The 15,668-nt window shown below is 40.5% G+C and overlaps 6 protein-coding genes across 6 annotated transcripts in view; all 6 read right to left on the reverse strand.

Annotated features, from left to right (window-relative positions):
* Window positions 1–15,668, reverse strand: part of LOC116052474 (protocadherin alpha-C2-like) — a 162,460-nt gene that overhangs the window by 144,144 nt on the left and 2,648 nt on the right. The gene's annotated exons all lie outside the window — the stretch shown is intronic.
* On the reverse strand, window positions 200–2,882 carry LOC116052479 (protocadherin alpha-3-like). Its single transcript, XM_036003046.1, has one exon. The coding sequence runs from the start codon at window positions 2,651–2,653 to the stop codon at window positions 215–217; it is 2,439 nt and encodes an 812-aa protein (XP_035858939.1). The 5' UTR covers window positions 2,654–2,882; the 3' UTR covers window positions 200–214.
* Window positions 2,805–5,748, reverse strand: LOC116052649 (protocadherin alpha-8-like). Its single transcript, XM_031303464.2, has 2 exons — window positions 3,208–5,748; window positions 2,805–2,815 (listed from the first exon to the last, which is right to left on the reverse strand). The coding sequence occupies exons 1-2, from the start codon at window positions 5,585–5,587 to the stop codon at window positions 2,805–2,807; spliced, it is 2,391 nt and encodes a 796-aa protein (XP_031159324.1). The 5' UTR covers window positions 5,588–5,748.
* On the reverse strand, window positions 6,063–8,658 carry LOC116052476 (protocadherin alpha-8-like). The gene has a single exon (XM_031303225.2). The coding sequence runs from the start codon at window positions 8,532–8,534 to the stop codon at window positions 6,078–6,080; it is 2,457 nt and encodes an 818-aa protein (XP_031159085.2). The 5' UTR covers window positions 8,535–8,658; the 3' UTR covers window positions 6,063–6,077.
* Window positions 9,415–11,915, reverse strand: LOC116052491 (protocadherin alpha-8-like). The gene has a single exon (XM_036003111.1). It carries the CDS (start codon window positions 11,770–11,772, stop codon window positions 9,415–9,417), a length of 2,358 nt encoding a protein of 785 aa, XP_035859004.1. The 5' UTR covers window positions 11,773–11,915.
* On the reverse strand, window positions 12,660–15,506 carry LOC116052490 (protocadherin alpha-3-like). Its single transcript, XM_031303238.2, has one exon. The coding sequence runs from the start codon at window positions 15,293–15,295 to the stop codon at window positions 12,929–12,931; it is 2,367 nt and encodes a 788-aa protein (XP_031159098.1). The 5' UTR covers window positions 15,296–15,506; the 3' UTR covers window positions 12,660–12,928.

The raw sequence follows: 15,668 nt of genomic DNA on the forward strand, positions 1-15,668 counted from the left end.
AAGATCGCTTAGATTGCCATTGTAAACATACTTATGAAAGCATTCTCTTCCCATTAACCGTATCGGAGTGTTTGCAATGTAGAAATTAGTCCTGCTTCATAACCTTGGACATCAATTAATTCGATCCCCCAAATACAAACCAGGAACACATCAAGCTACAGTATTACATGATAATTCATAAATTGGAGCTAATGTTATTCACACAAAATGAGCTCTAAAAAGTTACAGGACAGAACGAACAAACTATTGATCTTACCTCTCCAGATGTCCCTCTCCTGTCAGGGAGCACTAGTGTATTCGCATGGCTGCCCGGGACTATAGTAGATCCTATACTCATTCTGGGTCCTACTAGCATGTACCGTTTGTCTCCAGATCTGTACTGGATGCTGTGACACAGTGTCCCATCATAATTAGTCTCTTGTAGATATTTAGAAGTATAGTCTGTGGTTTTGGAGCACTGCATTGCAATCAGCACGATGATACTGATAAGAAAAAGTGTTGAAACTGAGCCCAAAGTTATCATCAGGTAAAAAGTCACATTATTCTCCTCCTCATTCTTTGTTGCACTTTTAACATCAGAAGCAGCAAAAGCCTCTTTGGGCTCCACAACTTTGACAACCACAGTAGCTGTTGCTGAGAGTGAAACGTTCCCATTGTCTTTCACCAGTATGACCAGTTTATGCTCAGCCTCGTCTGTCTCTGTGAATGAGCGAAGTGTTCTGATCTGTCCTGTATAGCGGTCCAAACCAAAGAGACTGTGGTCAGTAACTTCCTGCAGTGAAAACAGTAACCAGCCGTTATATCCTATATCAGCGTCATAGGCTCTGACTTTAGTCACCAAGTGTCCTGCGTTCACATTGCGGGGAATCTCCTCCACACCTTCAGCAGAACCGTTAGAGCTGACTGGATACAGGATGACTGGAGCGTTGTCGTTCTGATCCAGAATGAACACGTTCACTGTGACGTTGCTGCTTAGTGACGGAGTTCCAGAATCTGTGGCAACAACTTGGAACTGGAAAGTCTTCAGTGTTTCAAAGTCAAAACCTTTTAGCGCCAAAATTTCTCCAGTTTCAGAGTTGATGTTAAGAAATGATGTGACTTTATTTTCATAATCTGCATTCCTAAGAATATGATATGAAATAAGCGCATTATCTCCCTCGTCACGATCAGAGGCTCTTACAGAAAACAAAGAGGCCCCTGGGAGGTTATTTTCGGTGATGTAAAAACTATAGGGGCTCACAGAAAACATGGGACTATTGTCATTAATATCTGATACAAACACACTTATAGTCTTTTCGGATGTTAAGGCTGGTTCACCTGCGTCTTTAGCGATTATTGTAATATCATATCTTGTTTGCTGTTCCCTGTCAAGATGTGACTTAGTGACAACAGCGAACATGTTATCTTGTATTGAAGGGGTTAATGTAAACGGGCTGTCTTCGGCTACATAGCTGATTATTTTGCCATTCAATGCAGAGTCTAAATCAGTAATGCTGATAAGCGCTACGGTTGTTCCGGGTCTAGAGTCCTCTGAAACTGCACTTGACAACGATGCCACTTCTATTTCAGGAGGATTATCGTTCGTATCTCCAATTTTAATGATGACACTTTTATCTGTTCTGAATGGAATGCTTCCCTTGTCAGATGCCTGTATATCAATGTCATAGCTGTCCTGTTCCTCAAAGTCTACACGACCTTTCACAATTATCTCCCCAGTAACAGAATCGATATCAAACAGCTCTCGAATTTTACCTTTTACATCACTGCCGAATGAATATACCACTTCCCCATTGGGACCGTCGTCCAGATCTGTTGCGTTAACTTGGATGACTGTTGTGCCAGCTGGGGCGTTCTCTTGTAGCACGGCGGAATATGTGTCTTTGGTGAACACTGGCATATTGTCGTTAACATCTAGAACATCTATGTATATTTCAACTGTGCCTGTCTTTGTGGGATTTCCGCCATCTATAGCAGTCAACACCAATTTATGACTACGTTTGGCCTCTCTGTCAAGCTGCCTCTGTAATTGTAAAATTGGAGTTTTACCATCTCTGCCGCGGTCCTTAATCTCTAAACGAAAATGATCATTCTGACTGATTTTATACTGTTGGACGGAGTTTGTGCCACCATCCGGGTCGTGTGCATTTTGCAACTGATATCGTGCCCCTGGCAACGCAGACTCTGAGATCTCTAGCCTCTTTGTTTTCTCTGGAAATGTGGGAGAGTGGTCGTTTAAATCTGTTATCTCCACGGTGACATAATGAACTTCTAGTGGGTTTTCGAGAACAGTTTTAAGGTTAATTAAACATACACTGCTCTCCTTACATACTTCCTCCCGGTCTATTTTATGGTTCGCATAAAGGATCCCGTCATTCTCATTTACCTTGAAAAGAGGTTCAGTCGAGCCGGACATAATACGAAATCCCCTCTGCTTCATTAAATTCAGGTCAATTCCCAAATCTTTAGCTATATTTCCAACAAAACTTCCCTCTTTGAGCTCTTCAGCTATAGAGTATCTCAACTGTGCTGAGGCTACTCTGAAAAATAAAAGCAAAAACAAAACGGCGCTTAAATTCGGTCGCTGTCGCCATGCCTCCCGTCCTCTTTGTTTCATGTTTTGAGGTAAAAGTACAAATCCAAACACGTCCAACATTGTCCACTTATCTATATTTGCGTTTCCATCAGAGCACGAACTATTTTTATGTCTCCTTAAATGTATTTTACAAAAAAAACAGTCACGGAGGCCTAATCCAAGTCTGCCAGCTAAATGTTGTCTAACCAGTCTGAACGTAGTAGGGGCGGACTCATGTGTATCCTGTGCTGAGACGCTATAAGGCTTTATACCGATAAGGTACTGCCACCCTGTGAATGTCTGCAATAATGCACTTCATCAGGTTATACTGATTACTACTAAATGTCACTGTATGTGTTCAATTGTTTTGAATAAAAAACTTCCTCATGTGGGCTAAATCAATTTTCAGTACCATGATTGAGGACATTGATGACAAAGGGGATCCTTAAATTAGCATGTATATGCAATATAACCATTTACTCACCTCTCCAGATGTATGAAGAGAAATATTTGAGTGTATTGCAACTTATATTTTGTACTTTTCTCTGTGCAAAATGCTTTGAAGACACAATGAGAAGCAAACTTTAAGCAAAGCAAAAACACAATTGTATGCTTGTAAACATATTGTATAAAACGTTTTTCAAGTCTTACCTCTCCAGATGTCCCTCTCCTGTCAGGGAGCACTAGTGTATTCGCATGGCTGCCCGGGACTATAGTAGATCCTATACTCATTCTGGGTCCTACTAGCATGTACCGTTTGTCTCCAGATCTGTACTGGATGCTGTGACACAGTGTCCCATCATAATTAGTCTCTTGTAGATATTTAGAAGTATAGTCTGTGGTTTTGGAGCACTGCATTGCAATCAGCACGATGATACTGATGACAAAAAGTGTTGAAACTGATCCCAAAGTTATCATCAGGTAAAAAGTCACATTATTCTCCTCCTCATTCTTTGTTGCACTTTTAACATCAGAAGCAGCAAAAGCCTCTTTGGGCTCCACAACTTTGACAACCACAGTAGCTGTTGCTGAGAGTGAAACGTTCCCATTGTCTTTCACCAGTATGACCAGTTTATGCTCAGCCTCGTCTGTCTCTGTGAATGAGCGAAGTGTTCTGATCTGTCCTGTATAGCGGTCCAAACCAAAGAGACTGTGGTCAGTAACTTCCTGCAGTGAAAACAGTAACCAGCCGTTATATCCTATATCAGCGTCATAGGCTCTGACTTTAGTCACCAAGTGTCCTGCGTTCACATTGCGGGGAATCTCCTCCACACCTTCAGCAGAACCGTTAGAGCTGACTGGATACAGGATGACTGGAGCGTTGTCGTTCTGATCCAGAATGAACACGTTCACTGTGACGTTGCTGCTTAGTGACGGAGTTCCAGAGTCTGTGGCAACAACTTGGAACTGGAACGTTTTCAGAGTTTCAAAGTCGAAACTTTTCAGCGCCATAATATCTCCAGTTTCAGAGTTTATGTTAAGACTGAATGATTGGAGTTTGTTATTCTCTTTTCCAGCTCTCAAAATATGATATAAAATACGAGAATTATCACCCTCGTCGTGGTCTGATGCCCTCACAGAAAACACTGAAGCTCCTGGAGAGTTGTTCTCCATAACATAATATGTGTAAGGGTTGGCTAAAAACTCGGGACTGTTATCATTCACATCTGATACAACAATACTAATGCCTTTTTCAGAAGACAACGAAGGAACACCTGCGTCCTTTGCAACAATTGTAACATAATATATGGACTGCTTTTCTCTATCCAAGGGCGATTTTGTGACTATAGAATACATATTGTCTTGTGTTGAAGGTGATATTATGAAAGGAACATCTTTACTAAAGGAGCAAATCACTTTCCCGTTAAGACCAGAGTCTTTATCAAGAACACTGATTAGTGCCACAGTGGTTCCCAGTCTTGCATCCTCTGGTATTGCCCGTGAAAATGATGTAACCTCTATATGAGGGGCGTTATCATTCATATCAACAATATTCACCAACACACTTTTGTCTGTCCTCAAAGGAGCTGATCCTTTATCAGACGCCTGTATATCAATTTCGTAACTTTCCTCTAATTCAAAGTCTATCAGATCTTGAACAATAATTTCACCTGTAGTTGGATCTACACGAAAAATGTCACGTATTCTGCTGTTCACATTTTTTCCTAATGAATACATAATCTCGCCATTAGATCCTTCATCTAAATCAGAAGCATTTACTTTTATAATTGTTGTGCCAATGGGAGCATTCTCATCCAAACGTAGAGAGTACGTGTCATCGTTGAATACCGGCATATTGTCATTGACGTCTAAAACGTCAACTGTAATTTCAGCTCTTCCAGATTTACTTGGTTTCCCTCCATCAATAGCTGTAAGAAGCAATTTATGATGTGTCTTTGTTTCCCTATCCAGCGTCTTCAGTAAAACTAAAACCGGTATCTTTCCATCTTTTCCACGATCTTTGACTTCTAAACGAAAATGATCACTAGGACCTAGTTTATACTCCTGGATTGAAAACTGACCAACATCAGGGTCGTATGCTGCTTGCAGCTGGAGGCGCAAACCTGGTAAAACTGACTCTGAAATTTCGAGACGTGACTCTTTCGTTGAAAAGGTCGGAGAGTGGTCGTTTACATCCAGCACCTCTACAGTCACATAATGAATTTCGAGAGGGTTTTCCAGCACAGTTTTTAAATTGATCAAGCACACACTGCTCCGCTCACAAACCTTCTCCCTGTCAATTATTCGGTCAACATACAATAACCCGTCGTTCTGGTTTACATGAAAAAATGACTCTGTTGAACCTTCAACAATGCGGCATCCTCTCTCTTTCAATGTGTTCTTCTCCAATCCCAAATCCTTCGCTATATTCCCAACAACAGTTCCTTCTTCAACTTCCTCAGCGATGGAATATCTTAACTGCGCCGAAGCTCTGCTCCACATCAAAATTATTGAAACAATGAAAGCGATCCACCGCCATTGCGCTCTCGATGTTCCCCGTCCTTTCTGCTCCATAACTAGAAATTAAAAATGTATCCCGATGATTCAGAATAATGACTCCTTCATCAAAAGAAAAATAGATGCAATAATATGTACACTTTCCAGTGCATAATCAAAATCACAGATGCTGAATATTCGCTGTGAGAGTACAGGATGCATCCAGTACTGAAATGCGAAAACCCATCCCACAAGGGGAGGAACCATATTTTTGACAAAAGGCTTCTCTTGAATCTCTTTTCTGCTAACATACTGACACCATGTGATCACTTTCCACTCGGTTTGTTTCTACACAAACATAACACATTTAAGGTGCAGCTCTTTTAAAACAATACTGGCGAGGTCTTTAAGAAAGATACAGTGTACATAATTCGTGCCTTTATAAAACACCGACAGCGGTTTCAGCACAATGGATAGCGATATTATCACTCAGACTCGCCTGTTGAGTAATTCCCCAAACTCAAAAACACATCTCACAAAACAAGAAATGTGTATTTGTACTAGTACCTCAGCAATATAAAAAAGTGTATAATAAAGAGACATTTAGAATTGAACGCAAACCAAAGTTTGGAGCCATGTAAACCATTTTGAAATGTCTTACCTCTCCAGATGCCCCTCTCCTGTCAGGGAGCACTAGTGTATTCGCATGGCTGCCCGGGACTATAGTAGATCCTATACTCATTCTGGGTCCTACTAGCATGTACCGTTTGTCTCCAGATCTGTACTGGATGCTGTGACACAGTGTCCCATCATAATTAGTCTCTTGTAGATATTTAGAAGTATAGTCTGTGGTTTTGGAGCACTGCATTGCAATCAGCACGATGATACTGATGAGAAAAAGTGTTGAAACTGAGCCCAAAGTTATCATCAGGTAAAAAGTCACATTATTCTCCTCCTCATTCTTTGTTGCACTTTTAACATCAGAAGCAGCAAAAGCCTCTTTGGGCTCCACAACTTTGACAACCACAGTAGCTGTTGCTGAGAGTGAAACGTTCCCATTGTCTTTCACCAGTATGACCAGTTTATGCTCAGCCTCGTCTGTCTCTGTGAATGAGCGAAGTGTTCTGATCTGTCCTGTATAGCGGTCCAAACCAAAGAGACTGTGGTCAGTAACTTCCTGCAGTGAAAACAGTAACCAGCCGTTATATCCTATATCAGCGTCATAGGCTCTGACTTTAGTCACCAAGTGTCCTGCGTTCACATTGCGGGGAATCTCCTCCACACCTTCAGCAGAACCGTTAGAGCTGACTGGATACAGGATGACTGGAGCGTTGTCGTTCTGATCCAGAATGAACACGTTCACTGTGACGTTGCTGCTTAGTGACGGAGTTCCAGAATCTGTGGCAACAACTTGGAACTGGAAAGTCTTCAGTGTTTCATAGTCAAAACTCTTCAGCGCGGTGATGTGTCCATTATCTGAATTTACATTCAGGAAGGTTGTTAAATCATTCTCTCTAGCAATATGATATGAAATAGCTGCATTGTCATTTGCATCATTGTCCTTTGCGCTTACAGAGAATATCGACCCTCCAGCAACGTTATTTTCTACCAGATAAAACTGTATTGGATTTTGAGAAAATTGTGGACTGTTATCATTTACATCTGATATCTGAATGTTGAGAGTTTTAAAAGTCGATAAGGGAGGTTCACCACAATCGGTGGCTTTTATTGTTATTTCATAATGTGACACCTCCTCTCGATCCAAAAATCCCTTCGTGACAACTGAATATGTGTTTTCCTTAAAAGAGGGCTTTAATTCAAAAGGCACTTCCTCGGTAATGCATGATATTATTTTTCCATTGACACCGGAGTCTTTATCCGTCACACTAATAAGTGAAATAACTGTGCCAGGCTTTGAGTCTTCAGACACTGTATTTGACAGTGATGTCACTTCTATTTCCGGTGGATTATCATTAACGTCTTTTATCTTTATTATCACTTTACACCTGCTCATTAATGGAGGCGTCCCTTTGTCCGATGCCTGAATATCTAGTTTATAAATCTCTGATTCCTCAAAATCCAACGTCCCCTTCAATTTAAGTTGTCCACTTAAACTATCTAATTCAAATATCTCGTAGATTTTACGTGGTAATGTTTTGCTAAGGCTGTACTCTATTTCTCCATTGGTCCCTTCATCTGGATCTGTTGCATTCACTCTTGTAACAGTAGTACCAACTGGGACGTTTTCATATATTTCTATTTGGTAAGTATCCTGACTAAACATTGGACGATTATCATTAATATCAAGAACAATAATGGAAACATTTAGTGTCCCTGATCTGTGAGGTTTACCTCCATCAACCGCTGTAACAAATAGCACGTGTTTATTCTTTTGTTCTCTGTCTAAGGACTTTTTCAGCACTAAAAATGGTATTTTGTCCTCATCACTTTGACTAATATCTATTTCAAAGTGATCATTTGATGTTAATGTATATGTACGAATAGAATTACTTCCAGCATCCGGATCACGGGCTGCGTGCAGATCGTATCGCGTTCCCGGAGATGCATGTTCTGCTATTTGAAATTGCTGTTCCTTTTCAGAAAAACTGGGGGAATGATCATTCACATCCGTAATTTCTACAACTACATAGTGTATTTCCAAAGGGTCTTCAACAAGGATTTTCAGCTCCATTAGACATGCACCACTACCGTGACACAGCTCCTCTCTGTCGATCTTTTTACGGACCTGTAAGGCACCATTGTCCGGATTTACCTCGAAAAAAGCGTCCTTGGATCCTGACACAACACGAAATCGTCGGTCAATTAAAGAGGTTTTGTCCAGACCAAGATCCTTAGCAACATTTCCAACAACAGTTCCTTCTTTCATCTCCTCTGGAATAGAGTATCTCAATTCAGCCAGAGCCTGCTTTCCGAAAATCAGCAGTAAGGACAAATGAAAACCAAGCAAAAAATATATACTTGATCGACATCGTCTTTCGCTCCCCATCGTTGTCCAACAACACATACACACACACACACACCTGTTTCTGCAGCAAATCAAATGTGTAAATCAGCCCAGTTAGTATTGTTTGTTTAGAAAACGCAAAACACCGTCTCAACCAACTCGCACGCTCAAATCAGATGTATCCTCTGCTGTGTGTACCAAACAAAAGCTTTCTTATGGGAGGGACTGAGTTTTTTATGGGCTTTTTGATGTAACAGTGACACCAAGAGGGCAGCATTTTAGACGATTTAAAGTCCTTAAAATGGCAATACCTGTATAGTTTAATCAGAAAATTCACCTTAAGATGTTTAAACAGAAGAGGCGAGCTATATACTTATTTGTTCTCTCTGTTACACACAGAAAAAACTAACTGTATGAATTAGTGAAATGCCATGCTCAGAAAGAATAAAAATGTTTATATGTTATTGTATTTATTTGTGTCTATTATTATACATTTTGCACAATCGTGATAAATACTGCGAACACAAAACTAACATCTTAGTGTAAGCAGGCATTGCTCAGAATTGTATTACAATTTTAGATCGTTGGTGGTAAAGCTCTTTACTCACATGTTCCCAAAATGAGGCTACCATTAACTAACGCATTTACTTTGTTTATTTTCTCACTGGGAAAGAAGGATAATTTATTTCAGAAACACCTCTGGTGTTCATAATGAGAAGGTTGTGCATCAGACAGGAGCTTTTGCAAACAGAAGCAGGAAGCTGAGGCCAGCATTATAATAAGCATACAAACTCACATCGTTTCTTTTGGAAACAGAAAACACAATATTATCTGTTTCATACATTTATGTAGGCATTTAAACGAGCTGAATAAGACATCAAGTCCATGAACCTCAAATAATGGGTTACGCATCTGAACAAAAAACACAACACTTGCTACATTAAACTCTTACCTCTCCAGATGTCCCTCTCCTGTCAGGGAGCACTAGTGTATTCGCATGGCTGCCCGGGACTATAGTAGATCCTATACTCATTCTGGGTCCTACTAGCATGTACCGTTTGTCTCCAGATCTGTACTGGATGCTGTGACACAGTGTCCCATCATAATTAGTCTCTTGTAGATATTTAGAAGTATAGTCTGTGGTTTTGGAGCACTGCATTGCAATCAGCACGATGATACTGATGAGAAAAAGTGTTGAAACAGAGCCCAAAGTTATCATCAGGTAAAAAGTCACATTATTCTCCTCCTCATTCTTTGTTGCACTTTTAACATCAGAAGCAGCAAAAGCCTCTTTGGGCTCCACAACTTTGACAACCACAGTAGCTGTTGCTGAGAGTGAAACGTTCCCATTGTCTTTCACCAGTATGACCAGTTTATGCTCAGCCTCGTCTGTCTCTGTGAATGAGCGAAGTGTTCTGATCTGTCCTGTATAGCGGTCCAAACCAAAGAGACTGTGGTCAGTAACTTCCTGCAGTGAAAACAGTAACCAGCCGTTATATCCTATATCAGCGTCATAGGCTCTGACTTTAGTCACCAAGTGTCCTGCGTTCACATTGCGGGGAATCTCCTCCACACCTTCAGCAGAACCGTTAGAGCTGACTGGATACAGGATGACTGGAGCGTTGTCGTTCTGATCCAGAATGAACACGTTCACTGTGACGTTGCTGCTTAGTGACGGAGTTCCAGAATCTGTGGCAACAACTTGGAACTGGAACGTTTTCAGTGTTTCAAAGTCAAAACTTTTTAGTGCTGAAATGTGTCCATTATCTGAATTTATATTTAGGAAATATGTTAAATCATTTTCTCTTGCAATATGATATGAAATAAATGCATTGTCATTGACATCGTAGTCAGTTGCACTTACAGAGAACACTGATGTTCCAGCAACGTTATTTTCTACCAGATAAAACTGTAATGGATTTTGGGAGAAATGTGGACTGTTATCATTTACATCTGATATCTGAATGTTGAGAGTTTTAAAAGTCGATAAGGGAGGTTCACCACAATCGGTGGCTTTTATTGTTATTTCATAATGTGACACCTCCTCTCGATCCAAAAATCCCTTCGTGACAACTGAATAAATGTTCTCCTTATAGGAGGGCTTTAACTCAAAAGGCACGTCTGAGGTTATGCTCGATATTATTTTTCCATTGACACCAGAGTCTTTATCCGTCACACTAATAAGTGAAATAACTGTGCCAGGCTTTGAGTCTTCAGACACTGTATTTGACAGTGATGTCACTTCTATTTCCGGTGGATTATCATTAACGTCTTTTATCTTTATTATCACTTTACACCTGCTCATTAATGGAGGCGTCCCTTTGTCCGATGCCTGAATATCTAGTTTATAAATCTCTGATTCCTCAAAATCCAACGTCCCCTTCAATTTAAGTTGTCCACTTAAACTATCTAACTCAAATATCTCGTAGATTTTACGTGGTAATGTTTTGCTAAGGCTGTACTCTATTTCTCCATTGGTCCCTTCATCTGGATCTGTTGCATTCACTCTTGTAACAGTAGTACCAACTGGGACGTTTTCATATATTTCTATTTGGTAAGTATCCTGACTAAACATTGGACGATTATCATTAATATCAAGAACAATAATGGAAACATTTAGTGTCCCTGATCTGTGAGGTTTACCTCCATCAACCGCTGTAACAAATAGCACGTGTTTATTCTTTTGTTCTCTGTCTAAGGACTTTTTCAGCACTAAAAATGGTATTTTGTCCTCATCATTTTGACTAATATCTATTTCAAAGTGATCATTTGATGTTAATGTATATGTACGAATAGAATTACTTCCAGCATCCGGATCACGGGCTGCGTGCAGATCGAATCGCGTTCCCGGAGATGTATGTTCAAATATTTGAAATTGCTGTTCCTTTTCAGAAAAACTGGGGGAATGATCATTTACATCCGTAATTTCTACAACAACATGGTGCATTTCCAAAGGGTTTTCAACAAGGATTTTCAGCTCCATTAGACATGCACCACTACCGTGACACAGCTCCTCTCTGTCGATCTTTTTACGGACCTGTAAGGCACCATTGTCCGGATTTACCTCGAAAAAAGCGTCCTTGGATCCTGACACAACACGAAATCGTCGATCAATTAAAGAGGTTTTGTCCAGACCAAGATCCTTAACAACATTTCCAACAACAGTTCCTTCTTTCATCTCCTCTGGAATAGAGTATCTCAATTCAGCCAGAGCCTGATTTCCGAAAATCAGCAGTAAGGACAAATGAAAAGCAAACCAACAATAGTCACTTGAGCGAGATCGTCTTTTACTCCCCATCGTTGTCCAACAACAAATACACACACAGGAGCCAGTTTCTGCAGCAAATCAAATGTAACCGTACGTTTAGTTTTCCATGTTTAGAAAGCACACCACACCATCTCATCCAACTCGCACCCTTACATCTAATGTACCCTCTGCTGTTTGTCCCAAACAAAAGCTTTCTTCGGGGAGGGGCTGAGTCCTTTATGGCCTTATTGGTGTAACAGTGACACCAAGAGGGCAACATTTTAAACCATTTAAAGTCGTTGAAATGGCATTCCAGGGTATATACTTTGGTCAGAAAATCCACTTGGAGATACAACAAAAACGGAGATAAAGCAGGTTTTTCGGACAACGAATATGATCACAAACGCGTAATGCTATGGACAGGGCATAGAGCTATGTAGGCTACATGTTATTTCTTTTCTCTGCCACACAGAAAAAAAGTATGAATTAGTGATATTCCATATTCAGAAATAATCCAAATAGCTAACATTCTAAATTGGAACATACATGAAGTGTCAGAAAAAACTACTAACCCAATTGTATGTTTTTTAGCTTTGCTCATATTCTTGGTGGAAAACAGTGAAGTCAATGCATTTCAGCACCATGGATAGCGATTCCAAGCAGACTACCGGGCTTTTTCTGTCTTAACCACATTATTTGTGTCCTATATTATGAATGCCTTTTGCAGAATGATCATAAATACTACCAACACAAATAACCAAGAGCATGTCAGTGTAGGCAGACATTGTTTTGATTTTTAATACACTTTTAGATGGTTGGTGGAAAAGCTCATTGCACAAGAGAATGGAATCATCTAAGGGATTTGCTTTTTCAGTTCTGTTACTTGGAAAGACGGATCATGGTATAGAAATACCTCTAGTGTTCATAATGACGTGTATGTATAAGAGAGTCCAGGGATTAAAGGAGCAAAGAGAAAGTTGTGCATCAGACAGTAGCTCTTGAAAACAGAAGCAGGAAGCTGAATTCAAAATTCTAGTAAGCTGACAAACTCATATCTGTCCTTTTGAAAACAGAACACACAATAACATGTGTGACAAACATGTCTGAAGGTAGTTTGAACATGCTGAATAAGACACCAAAATTCCACAAACCTCAAACAATGTTATATACTGTATATCTGAATAGAAAACGCCACACCTGCTGGATTTTAAAGCCTTACCTCTGTGGCTGATCTCCTGTCAGGCATCACCAGAGTGTTCCCATGGCTGCCCGGGACTATAGTAGATCCTATACTCATTCTGGGTCCTACTAGCATGTACCGTTTGTCTCCAGATCTGTACTGGATGCTGTGACACAGTGTCCCATCATAATTAGTCTCTTGTAGATATTTAGAAGTATAGTCTGTGGTTTTGGAGCACTGCATTGCAATCAGCACGATGATACTGATGAGAAAAAGTGTTGAAACTGAGCCCAAAGTTATCATCAGGTAAAAAGTCACATTATTCTCCTCCTCATTCTTTGTTGCACTTTTAACATCAGAAGCTGCAAAAGCCTCTTTGGGCTCCACAACTTTGACAACCACAGTAGCTGTCGCTGAGAGTGAAACGTTCCCATTGTCTTTCACCAGTATGACCAGTTTATGCTCAGCCTCGTCTGTCTCTGTGAATGAGCGAAGTGTTCTGATCTGTCCTGTATAGCGGTCCAAACCAAAGAGACTGTGGTCAGTAACTTCCTGCAGTGAAAACAGTAACCAGCCGTTATATCCTATATCAGCGTCATAGGCTCTGACTTTAGTCACCAAGTGTCCTGCGTTCACATTGCGGGGAATCTCCTCCACACCTTCAGCAGAACCGTTAGAGCTGACTGGATACAGGATGACTGGAGCGTTGTCGTTCTGATCCAGAATGAACACGTTCACTGTGACGTTGCTGCTTAGTGACGGAGTTCCAGAATCTGTGGCAACAACTTGGAACTGGAACGTTTTCACTGTTTCAAAGTCAAAACTTTTTAGCGCCGAAATATCTCCATTTTCAGAGTTTATGCTGATAAATGATGTCACTTTATTAGAATAAACTGCATCTCTTAGAATATTGTACGAAATAAGAGCATTATCTCCTTCGTCACGATCAGACGCCGTTAAATAAAACACCGACATTCCGGGAGGGTTATTTTCAGTGACATAAAAATTATATCGGCTTATTGAAAACTCTGGGCTGTTATCGTTAACGTCAGAAACAACAACTCTTAATGTCTTTACAGACGTTAAGGCTGGTTCGCCTGCATCTTTTGCGATTACTGTTACATCATAAATCGATTTGTTTTCCCTGTCAAGCTGCGAATTTGTCACGACAGCGTACATGTTGTCCTGTATTGATGGCGTTAGTGTGAAAGGGACATCGCCTTTTGCAAAGCTTATAACTTTCCCGTTTACTCCAGAGTCCGAATCGGTAATGCTAAGAAGTGCTACCGTTGTTCCTAGTCTGGAATCCTCTGAAATTGTGTTCGACAGTGACGTTACCTCAATTACAGGTGCATTGTCATTTATGTCTTTAATATTTACAGTAACGCTTTTTTCAGTTCTAAACGGAACAGCACCGCTGTCAGATGCCTGGATATTAATCTCGTAACTGTCATCCACTTCATAGTTTAATTGTCCTTTTACAGTTATTTCACCTGTGTTCGGGTCGACATCAAACAGTTCGCGCACCTTACTATTCACATTACCAAAAGAGTAGCTAACATCTCCATTTAATCTGTCGTCCATATCTGTGGCATTTACTCGTATGACTATCGTTCCAATTGGCGAATCCTCGTTTATCTCTGCAGAATAGACATCTTTTGTAAAAACTGGCGCATTGTCGTTCACATCTAATATGTCTATATATATCTCCATGGTCCCTGATTTAGGAGGTTTACCCCCATCCAGGGCTGTGAGCAGTAGTTTGTGGCTGCTGGAGGTCTCTCTGTCTAACGGGCTTTGTATCTGTAAAACAGGCACTTTGCCATCTTTCCCGCTATCTTTCACTTCTAGACGAAAATTATTATTAGGACTTAGCCTATACTGTTGAACGGAATTTACACCACCATCTGGATCGAGAGCAGCATGCAACTGAAATCTGGTTCCCGGTAAGGTGGACTCTGAAATCTCTAACCTTTTGTTGTTCTCCGGGAAAGAAGGCGAATGGTCATTTACGTCTAACACTTCCACAGCGATATAATGGATCTCCAGTGGGTTATCTAGCACGGATTTAAGGTTTATCAAACATACATTGGTCCGCTGGCATATTTCCTCACGGTCAATATTCCGATTTACGTATAAAATCCCATCATCTTGGTTTACCTGGAAAAGGGGTTCACTGGAGCCAGAAACGATACGAAACCCCCTTGCTTTTAATATATTATAATCTATTCCCAGATCCTTTGCTATATTCCCAACAGCAGTCCCCTCTTTGATCTCTTCCGATATAGAATATCTTATCTGTCCAGATGCATTGCCGAAAATCAAATTAAAAACCAGCACGAGTACCACCCATTTGCTTTCTTGTCGCCAGGAGTCCGTTCCGCTTTGTTCCATTGCTTATTGACAGTTGATAAATCCAGTAAATACCAAGTGATCTACAGACTGTTTACATATCCATTAATTGAGAACAAAAACCACCGTCTGATAATGCGCTCGGTTTGTCTGGACGACAAAATCGGTGGAACAAATTACATTCGGAGGAAAATAGTCTGCCCTCCTGAATGCTTCAGAGGCAGTCCCAGAGACCCATGTATGGTGAACTACTGTAATGCGTATTTCTGGTTGTTTAGTGCCACCATGCGATTCTATCACACATATTGATTTAGTCAACTTCTACACGAAGAGACGATTAACTGACCATATCACATGACATCAAGCCAGTTAGGCTCACAATTAAAATGGATTAATTACGATGTTGTATAATAAT

This window comes from Sander lucioperca, chromosome 1 (assembly GCF_008315115.2).
Source record: "Sander lucioperca isolate FBNREF2018 chromosome 1, SLUC_FBN_1.2, whole genome shotgun sequence".
NCBI classification, from domain to species: Eukaryota; Metazoa; Chordata; class Actinopteri; order Perciformes; family Percidae; genus Sander; species Sander lucioperca.

Bases quoted from the DNA above. Each gene is read 5' to 3' on its own strand.
- LOC116052479 (XM_036003046.1), bottom strand. From the start codon at position 2,653: ATGTTGGACGTGTTTGGATTTGTACTTTTACCTCAAAACATGAAACAA.
- LOC116052649 (XM_031303464.2), bottom strand. From the start codon at position 5,587: ATGGAGCAGAAAGGACGGGGAACATCGAGAGCGCAATGGCGGTGGATC.
- LOC116052476 (XM_031303225.2), bottom strand. From the start codon at position 8,534: ATGTGTTGTTGGACAACGATGGGGAGCGAAAGACGATGTCGATCAAGT.
- LOC116052491 (XM_036003111.1), bottom strand. From the start codon at position 11,772: ATGGGGAGTAAAAGACGATCTCGCTCAAGTGACTATTGTTGGTTTGCT.
- LOC116052490 (XM_031303238.2), bottom strand. From the start codon at position 15,295: ATGGAACAAAGCGGAACGGACTCCTGGCGACAAGAAAGCAAATGGGTG.